The following is a 15971-nucleotide window of genomic DNA, read 5'->3' as shown; positions in this document are numbered from 1 at the left end:
GGTGCTCCGGTTTCCTCCCACTTCCCAAAGACGTGCAGGGTTTTGAGGTTAAGATTGCCTCTGTGAATTGCCGCTAGGGTGTTGGGGCGGATGAGGAAAATGGGGTCACGTGGAAAGGAGTGTGAATGGGTGAACCATGGTCAGCCTGGTCTCGGTGGGGCTGAAGGACCTGTTTCCAGGGCAGTAATTTCTAAACTAAATAAAAAACTCCACAAGAATGAGTGAGAAATAGTTTACAGTTTACAGCATCAGTGCACCAAGGAATGGGTCTCTCGTTGACAGCTCAGTAATGCCTCTCAGAATACATGCTTGAGGTGCTTCAAGCCGTAGCTCTTGAAGAAGACCAGGAGGATGAGGGTCCAGAGACCAAGGATGAATCCGTCTGGAGGATGCCAGTCCTTCCTCTTTGGCTTCTGCAAGAGAAAACAGCGGCGGCATTAAAAACTGCAGATGCTGGGAAACGGAATTAACAGCAGAGAATGCTTCAAACACCCAGCAGCTCGAGATGGTGGCGCAGCGGTAGAGTTACTGCCTTGCAGCGCCAGAGACCCGGGTTCAACCCTGCCTGCGGCTGCTTGTCTGTACGGAGTTTTGTACGTTCTCCATCACTAAACTAAACTAAATACGGTCGAAACGGTCGACAATCGCAACCCCAGGATGAAAATATCAAATACTGTCACAGAAGCCAATGAAACTACCAACCTGCACGTCTTTGGAGTGTGGATGTAAGCAGGAGCACTGGGGAAAAAGGCACGCTGCCACGGGGATAATGGCCGAACAGCTCCAGACACCCGGGATCGATCTTGACAACGGGCGCTGTCCGTACGGGGTTTGTACCTTCTCCCCGTGACCGCGTGGGTTTTCTCCGGGTGCTCTGGTTTCCTCCCACACTCCAAGGACGTGCAGGTTTGTAGGGGAGTTGGCTTTGGTAAATCGTCCCTCGTCTGTATGATCGAACCAGCCTACAGGGATCGCTGGTCGGCTCGGATTCAGCAGGCTGGCTTCCGCGCTGTACGTCTAAAAAAAAATGCAACTGGTCTACTGAATATTCTTGCCTTTCCTCCGGCTTTCTAGCAAGTGCGGTGTTTTTGATTTCTCTGCAGGGATTATGGTTTCATACAGCTGTTCGAGGGAACTATTTGCTGTGTGAAGACTTACTCTGGCAACTCTGGGGAAAGTGTAAACAAATTTTAGAGATAGATTTCCCTAGGTGGACCTGAGGAAGACTGCCATGCACATGAAAAATAGTGAGACAACAACATGTACTCACATAGCATCTTTGTCATTAAAGCTCCTGCATAATCTTATTGATCAATTTTGGGACGAGCATCTCATCACGGGCAACATTTCTTGCTCATTCCCAATTGTCCTTGAGAAAATAGTGGAGTTCTAACTTTTAAACCACAGCATTCCTTCTCATAGAAAATAAATACAAAAATGGGAAAAATAGGTGGTTTTGCAGATAGTGAAGATGGTTGTGAAAGATTGTAGCAGGATCTGGATCGATTGGCCAGGAGGACTAAGGAATAGTTGATGGAATTCAATACGGAGAAATGTGAGGTGTTGTATTTTGGGACGTCTAACAAGGGCAGGACCTATACAGTAAATGGTAGGCCTCTGGGGAGTGATGTATTATATATTATATTATATTAAATTATATATTATATTATTATAGAGCAGAGGGATCTAGGAGTACAGGTGCATGGTTCCTTGAAGGTCGAATCGCAGGTAGATAAGGCGGTCAAAAAGGCTTTTGGCACATTGCCCTTCATCAGTCAGAGTATTGAGTATAGAAGTTGGGAGGTCATGTTGCAGTTGTATAAGACGTTGGCGAGACCGCATTTAGAACATTGTGTTCAGTTCTAGGCACCATGTTGTAGGAAAGATATTGTCAAGCTTGAAAGGGTTCAGAGAAGATTTACGAGGATGTTGCCAGAACTAGAGGGTGCGAGCTATAGGGAGAGGTTGAGTAGACTGGGCCTCTATTCCATGGAGCGCAGGGGGAAGAGGGGGGATCTTATTGAGGTGCATAAAATCCTGAGAGGAATAGATCGGGAAGATGCACAGAATCTCTTGCCCAGAGTAGGCGAATCGAGGACCAGAGGACACAGGTTCAAGTTGAATGGGAAAAGATTTAATAGGAATCTGAGTGGTAACTTTTTCACACAAAGGGTGGGTGTATGGAACAATCTGCCAGAGGAGGTAGTTGAGGCTGGGACTATCCCAACGTTTAAGAAACAGTTAGACAGGTACATGGATAGGACAGGTTTGGAGGGATATGGACCAAGCACGGACAGGTGGGACTGGTGTAGTTGGGACATGTTGACCGGTGTGGGCAAGTTGGGCCGAAAGGGTCTGTTTCCACACTGTATCACTCTATGACTCTAATCGGAAACCGGAGCACTCGGAGAAAACCCATGTGGTCACGGGGAGAACGTACAAACTCTGTACAGACAGCACCTGTAGTCAGGATCAAATCTGGGTATCTGGCGCTGTAAGGCAGCAACTACCGCTGCGCCATTGTGCAACCCAGTGCAAGATAAACTCTAGTGAAGACCGAATATAGAAACATAGAAAATAGGTGCAGGAGGAGGCCATTTGGCCCTTCGAGCCATTCATTGTGATCATGGCTGATCGTCCCCTATCAATAACCCGTGCCTGCCTTCTCCCCATATGCCTTGACTCCACTAGCCCCTAGAGCTCTATCTAACTCTCTCTTAAATCCATCCAGTGATTTGGCCTCCACTGCCCTCTGTGGCAGGGAATTCCATAAAGATACCCTGAGGATCTCCAATGAGGTAGATGGCAGCTCAGGATCCTTCTCTAGTTGTTGAGTTGTAGGATGGTGCAGTTACCTGATAACAGCCGGGAAGAAACATATTGTCAAGCAAATGCAACCCCACTACTTTGCTGGTGAACGGCCCCGTATCCTGAGCTAATTCTGCTACCGCCATCATAGAAACATAGAAACATAGAAATTAGGTGCAGGAGTAGGCCATTCGGCCCTTCGAGCCTGCACCACCATTCAATATGATCATGGCTGATCATCCAACTCAGTATCCCGTACCTGCCTTCTCTCCATACCCCCTGATCCCCTTAGCCACAAGGGCCACATCTAACTCCCTCTAAATATAGCCAATGAACTGGCCTCAACTACCCTCTGTGGCAGAGAGTTCCAGAGATTCACCACTCTCTGTGTGAAAAAAAGTTCTTCTCATCTCGGTTTTAAAAGGATTTCCCCCTTTATCCTTAAGCTGTGACCCCTTGTCCTGGACTTCCCTAACATCGGGAACAATCTTCCTGCATCTAGCCTGTCCAACCCCTTAAGAATTTTGTAAGTTTCTATAAGATCCCCTCTCAATCTCCTAATCATCTACTGCAACAAGTGACGGCTCCCACTGATTGTCGCCGGAAGCTTGCGTCCTTTTTAAAGCGGACAATGACAGCGATGTCAACATTTGAAACATGGAAGATGGACATGAAAGAAGAAGAAGGCTGATGAACATGAATGGACGGATCGAACAGTGTTCATTTAGACAGGATTTGTCCAGCTTTTAATAGGGAGTATGTGCCTGGTGTTATTTCACATTGTCTGGCAAAGGAAATACGACTGTAGCTGTACTGGAACAGCTTGGTTTAGTAACGCAACCACTTCTCAGAGTAAAGTCTTCAGTAGCATCTCGGGAATACCCTCTGGTCCCTCACTCAGCCTGTGCAGTGTTCATTACACACGGCAATGGCTGGATATTGTGTGGAGTGAATGGAATCGCAATATGAGACGGATCATCAACTTGGCTGTTCTGGCTGAACTGAGGCTCAAAACATCAAAGCAGTAAAGAGAGTGTGGGGAAAAAAGCAGAGAGAGAAACAAGGGTATGTGCAGGGCTCCGGGGCTAGCAACTGAAGACACAGTCACTAATAAGATGGCAAATGCTCGAGAAACCGTAATTGGCAGACAGCGCAGTCCAGTTGTCCGTGACTGAAGGACATGACAGAGACGAACACTTTAGTTTAGTTTAGTCTAGAGATACATGGTGGAAACAGGGAGAATGTACAAGCTGTGTACAGACAGCACCCGTAGTCAGGATCGAACCCGGGTCTCTGACACTGTTAGGCAACCACCGCACCACTGTGCTGCTCCCAAGGAAAAGACTAGTTTGGTAAACACACATGCCTGCCTACAATGTCTACCTTGCTTCCTTGAGTATTAACAACCCCTCAATCGGGCCTGATACCATTCACTTCTGTGTGCATTCTTGCCGCAGAATTGTGCACAAAAGGGGTTGCTCCTGGCGAATGAGTTATGCCTTAGTTATCTCAATGTGTGTCTGCGGGTGATATCTCGTCTTCCATCCCTGCACCTTATCTCAGCAGTCTCTCCAAGGCTTCAGTTCTGTTTGTCCTGATCAGCATGATGGTTATCTGAGTCCATTCACTGCCTGATGATTCCACTGTGTATCCATCAACTCCAGGTTGTCTGTTCTCCGTGCGATAAAGCCGTCTCCTCGGTGTAGAGGATGAAAAGCCTTTGGGAGGGAGCTGGAGGTCGCAGAGGGGGGGGAGAGTGAGAGAGGGTCTCCCCGGAACTGCCGGCGGAGAGAGGAGGAGAACTTCCTCAAAGTAGGCGTACCTTGAGGATATTTCGCAGCCTCACCCGAACTCCCAGTCTGGGCCCAGTGAGACAATGTTTAAGAGGGAACTGCAGATGCTGGAGAATCGAAGGTTACACAAAAAAGCTGGAGAAACTCAGCGGGTGCAGCAGCATCTATGGAGCGAAGGAAATAGGCAACGTTTCGGGCCGAAACCCTTCTTCAGACTGATCGGGGGCGAATAAACAGGTCTAGTTCACACAACTCATGTCCGACTCCTGCCAGTCCGCCGAAAAACTCCAGATTCAAGGACAGTTTCTTCCCAGGTGTTACCAGGCAACCGAACCATCCTATCACAACCAGAGAGCAGTCCTGAACTACTGCTATGTCATCATCGTCGGTCACTCGAAACGAGTATGACTGTCCTCTCATGGAGGACGCCTGTGCGTGACTTTGTTTAACGTGGGGAGACTGGTGCACAGGCAGCCACCCCACGGTCCTTGACAGATCTGGGTCAGGATCCAGTGGCATGGAGTCCAAGACGACCGGAGACCCTTCATCCATCCGCCTTCCCAGCCGTTGTGACGCTCCACTAACGTCATCCATCGTCCTCCGCCTGTTCCACCGTTGAGATCTTGGTTGGATTGCTCTTTGACAGAGACCTCCTCCCCTTGACCTTACGGCTATAGGTGGCCCTACCAGGAGCATAGCTCCAGACGGCATCGCTCTCAGGATCTCAGGTCCACACACAAGCTTCTACACCACGACAAGGTGACAATCCACGGAGACTACCATGTACCTCATTGGAGACCCCCAGACTCTTTGATTGGACTTTACTGGCTTTACCTTGTACTAAACGCTATTCACGTAATTCCCTTTATCATGTATCTGTACATTGTGGACGGTTCGATTGTAATAATCTATTGTCTTTCCGCTGACCAGTTAGCACGCAACAAAAGATTTTCGCTGTACCTCAGTGAAACGCACACCTCCAGATCCGTCTGAAGAAGAGTCTCGACCCGAAACATCACCCATTCCTTCTCTCCAGAGATGCTGCCTGCCCCGCTGAGTTACTCCAGCTTTTTTGTGTCTTATCTCCAGATTCAGGGACAGTTTCAGGGACCATCTTACTAACAACTCGAGTGTGGTCCTCTGCCGCGATCTACCTCATTGGACACCCTCGGACTATCTTCATTCGGACTTTACTGGCTTTATCTTGCACTAAACATTATTCATGTTGTTCCCTTTATCGTGTATCTATACGCCGCGGACGGCTCGATTACCTGAGCGCATGTGACGACAATGAACAAAACTGAAACATACTTTCACCGAAAATCAGTCTGGCACCGGCTCTGATGCCGAGAATGGTAATGCCCTCTGTCCCACATAGGAAACCTGAACGGAAACCTCTGGAGACTTTGCGCCCCACCCAAGGTTTCCGTGAGGTTCCCAGAGGTTCCCGGAGGTTTTTGTCAGTCTCCCAAATGGTCGAAAGTGGTTTCCGCTTCTACTATGTTCCAGCGATTATTTCAAAAAATTCAAAACCGGCCGCGACTAAAAATAGGTTGCCGTTTTAAAAATCGTCAATTTTTTAGTCGAAGCCGTTTGCGATGCTAGTTGAAGGTGGTTGCCGGAGGTTGAAGGTGGTTGCCGGAGGTTGCAGGTAGGTGGAAGCAGGTAGGGAGACTGACAAAAACCTCCGGGAACCGCAAGGAAACCTTGGGTGGGGGCGCAAAGTCTCCAGAGGTTTCCGTTCAGGTTTCCTAAGTGGGACAGGGGCATTAGGCTCCATCATCTGTGGCGAGACGGGGGATTGCGTGAAAGGATCGGCGATTAGAATGGGGTTGGGCCGTACCTCGTGAAGATGCTCGGCAGTAAAATGGCTGAGAGTGGAGGCAATTTGTCCGTGAGGTTGGGTGCCATGTATTGGGGGGGGCTCACATCTGCTGCTAATAAATAGCATGATTGATCGGACAAAGTGGATAGTGAAAAGTGCAAAGCCTCCGGAACAATGGCCTGGCATGTTAATTGGAAGATTTTAAACGCAGCTGACGCATAAATATAATTACTGTTGGAGAGTGAGTATCCTGAGGGAATGTTAATGGGCAATGACTTCTGCTTTCCTTTCGTCTCACCCTCCTCCCTTCAACGTACATGTATTTATATGTATGCACAATTTCCACAAGTGTGATCAGTGGCTGTGATAGCTGGTGGCTGGCTGCCTGCTGCTGTATAATTGGAGATGAAGTTACATTTCAATCCCACAGCAGGATTTCAAATACATTTAGGGGGGTGAAAAAACACATTCTGCTCCCCTCGACGGTGTTTTAAAAAAGCAATCTCCTGTCGAATGTGGTCAGACTACATGTCGCAGGCAGCCCCCTCCAGACTCAATTGGACTCCAGTGAGTACGATGCTATCGGTTCGAACAGCAAGTGTTGACTTGCGGCTTGCAATGGCTGGGCTCGTTCACCAACCTTTCCACAAAGCAGTCCAATGTTTGCAGTGCCTCTCTCCCTGACTGTTTTGTATTAGTTCAGTTCAGTTTAGTTTATTGTCACGTGTACCGAGGTACTGTGAAAATGCTTTTGTTGCGTGCTATCCAGTCAATGGAAAGACAATACATGATTACAGTCGAGCCATTCACAGTGTACAGATACATGATAAGGGAATAACGTTTAGTGCAAGGTAAAGCCAGCAAAGTCCGATCAAGGATAGTCTAGTCTGAGGGTCACCAATGAGGTAGATAGTAGTTCAGGACCGCTCTCTGGCTGTGGTAGGTTGCTTGATAACAGCTGGGAAGAAACTGTTACTGAATCTGGAGGTGTGCGTTTTCACACTTCTATACCTTTAGCCAGATGGGAGAGGGGAGACGAGGGAGTGGCTGGGATGCGACTCGTCCTTGATTATGCAGCTGGCCTTGCCGAGGCAAGAGAGGTTGGTTTGTGTGATGGTCTGGGCTATTTAAAGCTCATTAGCGCGTGGGAAATGAAAACAGTCTGGAGCACAAAACGACTTTAATGATATTAAGGCTGATGGAAATGATCACAGATTTATGCAGTGATATCATCACAATAACAAAATCCAATTATACATTGCTTTTAATGTAATCATTGTCCGTATTGCTACACAAATTTGACAGGGAAATGACCAAAGGTTTGATTAGATGGATCATGTATTCTTGCTATTGAGGGTGTGCAGCGCGAGTTCACCAGGTTAATTGTGGAGCTGACCTCTGTGCTTCTTTACTCTTTGTGGAATTTGAGGAAGGACCTTCTTGCTATTGAGGGAGAGCAGCGTAGGTTTACAAGGTTCATTCCCGGGATGGCGGGACTGTCATGAGCTGAGAGAATGGAGCAGCTCGGCTTTAGAAGGATGAGAGGAGATCTTATTGAAACATATAAAACATTTGGAAAAAAAATGGGCTGAAAGATGGCAGATGGAGTTTAATGCTGATAAATGTGAGGTGCTACACCTTGGCAGGACAAATCAAAATAGGACGTACATGGTAAATGGTAGGGAATTGAAGAATACAGTTGAACAGAGGGATCTGGGTATAACCGTGCATAGTTCCTTGAAGGTGGAATCTCATATAGATAGGGTGGTAAAGAAAGCTTTTGGTATGCTAGCCTTTATAAATCAGAGCATTGAGTATAGAAGCTGGGATGTAATGTTAAAATTGTACAAGGCATTGGTGAGACCAAATCTGGAGTATGGTGTACAATTTTGGTTGCCCAATTATAGGAAGGATGTCAACAAAATAGAGAGAGTACAGAGGAGATTTACTAGAATGTTGCCTGGGTTTCAACAACTAAGTTACAGAGATAGGTTGAATAAGTTAGGTCTTTATTCTCTGGAGCGCAGAAGGTTAAGGGGGGACTTGATAGAGGTCTTTAAAATGATGAGAGGGATAGACAGAGTTGATGTGGACAAGCTTTTCCCTTTGAGAATAGGGAAGATTCAAACAAGAGGACATGACTTCAGAATTAAGGGACAGAAGATTAGGGGTAATATGAGGGGGAACTTCTTTACTCACAGAGTGGTAGCGGTGTGGAATGAGCTTCCAGTGGAAGTGGTGGAGGCAGGTTCATTGGTATCATTTAAAAATAAATTGGATAGGCATATGGATGAGAAGGGAATGGAGGGTTATGGTATGAGTGCAGACAGGTGGGACTAAGGGGAAAAAAAGTTGTTCGGCATGGACTTGTAGGGCCGAGATGGCCCGTTTCCGTGCTGTAATTGTTATATGGTTGTTATATGGTTATATAAGATTATTAAGGGTTCGGACACGCTAGAGGCGAGAAACATGTTCCCGATGTTGGAGGAGTCCAGAACCAGGGGCCACAGTTTAAGAATAAAGGGTGAGGCATTTAGAACGGAGATGAGGAAACACATTTTCACACAGAGAGTTGTGAATCTGTGGAACTCTCTGCCTCAGAGGGCGGTGGAGGCCGGTTCTCTAGATATTTTCGAGGGAGAGCTAGGTAGGGCACTTAAAGATAGCGGAGTCAGGGGATATGGGGAGAAGGCAGGAACGGGGTACTGATTGGGGATGATCATCCATGATCACATTGAATGATGGTGCTGGCTGAAAGGGCCGAATGGCCTACTCCTGCACCTATTGTCTATTGTCGATTTCACGATACCTGGTTGGGGTGTGAGACTGCAACCTTCACGTGGGTCCGCCCTGTTTTGACGAATGCAATCAACCCATAAGGGGTGCACAGGCTAATGCAGGGAAGATCCCGATGTTAGGGAAGTCCAGGACAAGGGGTCAAGCTTAAGGATACAGGGGACTTTAGGCCGAGATGAGCCAACTACGCAAGAGAGTGGTGAATCCTGGAAAGTATCTGCCACATTAGTTGAGGCCAGTGTCATGCACTTTAAGAGGGAGTTGCAATACCTCATCTAAGGGGATCTGGGAGAGAAGGCAGGTACGGGATCCAGTTGGATTTCCAGACAACTGCAGGCTCGAAGGGGACCTACTCCTGCACCTCTATTGTTTCTATGTAATCAAATGTCAAATAGAACAAGGCCACAACTTTAGGCTCACTCCAAGAAGAAGCCTACAAAGTATCATTGAACCATTGTCTGCACTGCGATTGCAATACCTCATCTTCTGGGCATATCCAGCTTTCCAGACAACTCGGGAGTGGACCTGGGTCATTGGTACTGTCGGCCACATGGCTCCTCCACTAGCTTCCCCACTGTGTGGCCCCAAAACCTTGTGTCAATTAGCTCGTTCCTGTGCTGCGCGCTGCATGGCATTCTCAGCGACAAAATCAACTTGGAAGGAGATCACTGACTAACAGGCTTCTCAAACCCCGTCTCCCGTCAATTCCTCTCCCCATGTGCCCGCTCCACACTTGCAGGAACATGAAAGTGTCTGATTTGTTTGTTCAGCAGGTCTTGGTCTCGTTGCCCATAAGAAATAAATCAAAAGTGACTTTGACAACAGGAATACAGCCCAGTTCTCTAATCAATTCTGTTCAGATTTCATGAAACAAAAACAAGTATCAGCCTACAAAGCCTCAACTACCTGCAGACTCTGTGCACCATTGCTTAACCATCTTTTAGTTTAGTTTCGAGATGCAGCGCCCAGCTGCGATCCCCGCACACTAACATTATCCCACACGCTCGGGACAATTAACACGTCTACGCAGCCAATTAGCCAGCAAACCGGCACGTCGTTGGGGTGTGGGAGGAAACCGGAGCCCTCGGAGAAAACCCACGCAGGTCACGGAGAGGAGGTACAAATGCCGCACAGACAGCACCCGTAGTCGGGATTGAACCCGGGTCTCTGGTGCCGTGAGGCAGCAACTCTACCGCTGCGCCACCGTGCCAACCCATCTTTGGTTGCTGAGTTGCCTGCCAGTGAAAGCCACTTCAAAGCACAACAGAACCATGGGCTACTGTTTAAGAATAAGGGGTAAGCCATTTACAATACAATGATACAATACTGTGATACCATTTATCTTATCAATGAGGTTCAAATGAAATGTGGTTTCTGCAGTCATACACACAAGTAGAAGAACCAAGACACAACACAATTTACACAAACATCCATCACAGCGAATCTCCTCCTCGCTGCGATGGAAGGCAAAGTCTTCTCTCTCCCCTGCACTCCCCATTCTCCTCCCGATGTCAGTCAAAGCCCCCGGCGGGCGATGGTAAGTAAGTCCCGCGGCCATTAAAGCCTCGCCGGGCGATGCAAGGCCCTGCTCCAGGTCATCCTCAACCCCGCAACTTTAGAACGGAGATGAGGAAACACTTTTTCACAAAGAGAGTCTTGTCGAATTCTCTGCCTCAGAGGGCGGTGGAGGTCGGTTCTCTGGATTCTTTCAAGGGAGAGCTAGATAGGGCTCTTAAAAATAGCAGTCAGGTGATATGGGGAGAAGGCAGGAACGGGGTACTGATTGGGGATGATCAGCCATGATCACATTGAATGGCGGTGCTGGCTCGAAGGGCGAATGGCCTACTCCTGCACCTATTGTCTATTGTCTATAAGAGCGGCAGGCTTCTTCTCTGAACGACTGGTGATCCACTTTGCAACAATCCAGTAGCTCTAGTGTCACATTTACACTTCAATGCAGCTCTAAGGAAAGGCAAGCATATAGAATGGAGAACCATGCATGGCCCTTTATTGAAGAGAGATCTGACAACTGAGTAAAGACTGCTTGCTCCAATTATACATGATCCTACAGCAGTGCTTCTTCAACTATTTCAGTGTCATTCACCCTTGAGTCTTTATCACAAAATTTCATTCACCCTCGACTACATTTTCTTATGTTTTTTGGTCATTTTTGTCTTATTCTCCCTTGTGTATAATTTTACATATCATTTATTTTGTCAAGAGCAAAAAAATAAATTAATTCATTTCTTAAGTGTTTATTTTAGTCAATTTTTTGAACATCCTAAAAACATGTCAAGAAAACTAGGAGTAAAAAACAAATGTAATTACCACTGGAGTTGGAAAATCATTCTATTAGAATGATAAAAAAAACATTCCAATGTTAAAACCAACGGGTCAGCAGCCTTGCTCTGCATAGGGGCCGGGACGCATGTCTGTGAGCGGATGGCAGGCATCAAATCAAGTGTACACACGGATCCCACCCCCATCCCGCACTGGATGGCAGGCATCATGTGTTCACAGGTCAACAAAAATGTTGGGGAAACTCAGCGGGTGAGGCAGCCTCATGCAATCCTTGCATGTCTCACCCGCTGAGATTCTACTGCATATTTGTCTACCTTTGATTTTTCCAGCTTCAGCAGTTCTTTCTTAAACGTGTTCACAGAAGGTGCGCTGTCGTGCCGGCGGCTTTGCGCAGGATGCGGTACGGCCAGAGCTCGGCGCTCGGCCGCGCTTGACGGGCCGGATGATTTCGGGTTACGGGCCACATTCGGCCCGGGGGCCGTAGGTTGCCGACCCCTGGTCTAAACACTGGGCTTTGATTACTGCAGTTTTTTTTTTGGAAAACTAGCTCAATAAACCATGGATCATCATTCACCCTTCATTCACCCCTCTGGTTTCATTCACCCCAAAATAACGTAATTCGCCCTTGTGGAGTGCCGTGGAGGAGTGTGGACTTCATCCTGAGCGAAATATTCGCGCGCCACAGGCCTGTCGTGTGCCTGACGCCCTTACCAGTTTAAGAAGCACTGTCGTGGAGCACTACGTCTAGTGCTGGTCTCCCAACACAGGGGGAAATATATTTGCAAAAGAAGTGTGGCAAAGGTTTAATCAGATAGATTATTGGGAAGAGAGATGTTTGACGAATGAGACGTGATCTCTTTGAAACTTCCAAAAATTCTCACAGGGCTGAACAAAGTAGGTATGTCGGACTCGCCCCTATTTCTCCCCGTCCCCCAGTTACTTTCCTCCCTCGTGCTTCACAATACGTAACTCTTCAATTCTGATCACTTGGCTGTCTTTCACACGCCATTTACGCGACCTGCTAGCGTGTGGCTAGCGCGTGGGTAGCGTGTGGGTGGCACGGGGACGGGCGCATGGAGTGGTGTGGAGTGGTATGGAGTGGCGTGGAGGAGTGTGGACTTCATCCTGAACTAAATCTTCGCGCGCCACAGGCCTGTAGCGTGACTGACGGCCAAAGTGGGACATGCCCAAGACCCTGGCGCGGCGCAACGTCTCACCTCCAACAGCAGCAGAAGCAGGCTAACGATCGTCCAACTCAGCCTGGGGCTCACGGCCATTGTGGATCCGGATCCGGATCTGCCCCCACTCCTACTCCCCGAGTGGGGCCAAGAAAATTGAAGATAGACACAAAATGCTGGAGTAACTCAGCGGGGCCGGCAGCATCTCTGGAGAGAAGCAATGGGCGACGTTTCGGGTCAAGACCCTTCTTTCAGACTGAAGAAACATCATCCAATGCTTCTCTCCAGAGACGCTGCCGGTCCAGCTGAGTTACTCCTGCATTTTGTGTCCATCTTCAAATGACGTCACGCGCTCCAGACGGCTGTGCGGGCGCATGATGACGCACGTGACTCTTGCGGGACCGGTGCGTGACCGTCACTACCGGCCTGTCGCGTAAGTGACGGCCCAAGTGGGACAGGCCCTTTATGCTATTATCTCTGGCCTTTGTTCCAACCTATCAACATGTGTAGGAAGGAACTGCAGATGCTGGTTTTACACCGAAGATAAACATGAAATGCTGGAGCAACTCAGCAGGTCAAGCTGCGTCTCTGGAGAAAAGGAATGGGTGACGTTTCGGGCCGAGGCCCTTCTTCCTCTCATGTCCTACCTATCACCTGCAGCTCTTTGTCCTGCCTCTCCCCTCTCCCTCATTACAATCAGTCTGAAGGAGGGTCTCGACCCGAAACATCGTCTTCCCATGTTCTCCAGAGTTGCTACCTGACCTGCTGAGTTACTCCAGCACTTTGTGACCTCAAAATAAATATCTGCCACATAGGATAGAGAATACATTTCTACGGCATTATCTCCCATGTGGTTCAAGAGAAAAATCAACTGATTTTTAAATATTAAAGAAATCTAGGCGTTGATTCATATCAGTACAGGAAATGGTGCTGCGGTAGAAGATGCATCATACTATTAATTGGTGGAATAGATAAGAGAGGTTAAATGGCTGATCCCTATCATCAGCCTCAATTATCAGAATATGACACAAGAAACTGCAGATGCTGAAACTTACAGAATAATGAAAGGCATTGATAGAGTGGATGTGGAAAGGATGTTTTCACTGCTGGGAATGTCCAGGACCAGAGGTCAAAGCTTTTAGAAAGGAGGTGAGGAGGAGCTTCTTTAGTCAGAGGGTAGTTAATCTGTGGAACTCATTGCCACAAAGGGCTGTGGAGCCCAAATCATTGGTTATTTTTACGGCAGAGGTAGACAAATTCTTGGTTCGTCTGAAGAAGGGTCTCGACCCGAAACGTCACCCATTCCTTCTCTCCAGAGATGCTCGCTGTTACCCCAGCATTTTGTGGAGTACCTTTAATTCTTGATTAGAGCGGGTGTCAAGGGTTCTGGGGAGAAGGCAGGAAGGAAAATGGGATTAGGAGGCAGAGATTAGCCATGATTGAATGGCAGAGTGGACTCGATGAGCTGAATGGCCAAATTGGGAAGGGAATGGAGGGTTATGGTCTGAGCGCAGGTACATGGGACTAGGGGAGATTATGTGTTCGGCACGGACTAGAAGGGCGAGATGGCCTGTTTCCGTGCTGTAATTGTTAAATGGTTATATGGTTATATAACTTGTGAGTCTTGTACAAAGCACAAAATGCTGGAGGAACTCAGTAGGTCAGGCAGTATCTGCGGAGGGAATGGACTGGCGATCGGGACTCTTCTTCATACTTCTGAAGGGTCCGAAGAATGATCCCAACCCGAAACGTCGCCTGTCCATTCTCTCCACAGATGCTGCCTGGTCCGCTGAGTTCCTCCAGCACTGTGATTTGTTCTAATGAAGGAGCTCTGCACTGCTGGGGGGCAGCACCTTTTAGAGAACCCAGTAAACCAAAATTCTAGGTGATTGTAAAGACCTTTTAGTTTAGTTTAGCTATACAGCGCGGAAACAGGCCCTTCAGCACCGACCAGTGATCCCAGTTGCCTAGCACATCCTTACACACACTAGAGACAATTTACTATTTTCACCGAAGCCAAATTAGCTTATAAACCTGCACGTCTTTGGAGTGTGGGAGGAAACCGGAGCACCCGGAGAAAACCCACGCGGTCACGGGGAGAACGTGCAAACTCCGTACAGACAGCACTCGCGGTCAGGATAGAACATTGGTCTCTGGCGCTGTAAGGCAGCAACACTACTGCTGCGCCACCGTGCCGCGCCTCAACAATTTGGAACAGAAACATTGGAGTAAATGCCACTGTCGTCAATTCCCCGATCATCAGCAGCAAACTAGATCCTCAGGTCATGATCGGCACAGAATCAACAGCACACAGAGTGTACATCAACTGCTCACTGGGGGCCCGGGGTGACCCGAGGTCACAAAAGGCACAATTTAAACACATTTCTTTTTCCATCCTCGCTCTGACCATATTTTTACAGCCATATTTTATTTTCAAATCAAATTCTCAAATGCTCCTGCCGGGATTTGAACTTGTGACCTCTTGATCAATAACCCTGCAACACAGACCAAACAAAACTGTGCCCTGACATACCCTTGTGAACTCCCTGACTCTTGAAAGTGTTGACTTCATCGGGGCAGCACTGGGACACAACTCACCCACAGCCAGAACTGCTCCTGGCCTCGATCCGCTCTCTAATAAAGCCCTTCATGTGCTCCTGCCGTTACTCCTGAGCAACAACAGTAACTTCATCTGTCCCCAGCAGTCCATGTGAAATCCTCAAATTAATTGACGTGGTTTAAGTATCGCGTTTATAAAATTCCACAGCCTTCCTCAGCTCCTCCCATTCGCTTGAACATACTGGCGGGTTGTATCAAGGCTTGGTTTGGGAACAGCTCCGCCCGAGAACGCAAGTAACTGCAGAGCATTGCGGAGGTAGCCCGGTCCATCACACAGATCAAACTCCCCACAGTCTGAAGAAGGGTCTCAACCCAAAACATCACCCATTCCTTCTCTCCAGAGATGCTGCCTGGCTGACCTGCTGTGTTACCTTTAGTGTCTACCCCCCACCAATTACTTTGTGGGGATAGGCACTAAAGTGTACACTTCACGCTGCCTCATAAACATAATCAAAGACCCCTGAAGAAGGGTCTCGACCCGAAGGGTCATCGATTCCTGAAGAAGGGTCTCGACCCAAAATGACGCCAATTCCTTCTCTCCAAAGAGGCTGCCTCACAAAGAAAGCACATCAGCGCCTCTACTTCCTGAGAAGATTACGGAGAGTCGGTATATCAAGGAGTACTCTCTTGAACCTCTACAGGTGCACAGTT

At 48.0% G+C, this 15971-nt stretch overlaps 1 protein-coding gene across 2 annotated transcripts in view; it reads right to left on the bottom strand.

Moving 5' to 3' along the window:
- Window positions 1-218: 218 nt before the first annotated feature.
- Window positions 219-15971, bottom strand: part of pigk (phosphatidylinositol glycan anchor biosynthesis, class K) — a 109979-nt gene continuing 94226 nt past the window's right edge. For both annotated transcript variants that reach the window (XM_055641318.1, XM_055641319.1), the window contains one exon: window positions 219-413. In XM_055641318.1, the coding sequence (XP_055497293.1) occupies window positions 297-413 (117 nt within the window). In that variant the 3' untranslated portion in view covers window positions 219-296. The remainder of the gene's footprint in view (window positions 414-15971) is intronic.

Source organism: Leucoraja erinacea, chromosome 10 (genome assembly GCF_028641065.1).
Source record: "Leucoraja erinacea ecotype New England chromosome 10, Leri_hhj_1, whole genome shotgun sequence".
Classification (NCBI taxonomy): domain Eukaryota; kingdom Metazoa; phylum Chordata; class Chondrichthyes; order Rajiformes; family Rajidae; genus Leucoraja; species Leucoraja erinaceus.
This window is presented reverse-complemented; position numbering and strand designations above follow the sequence as displayed.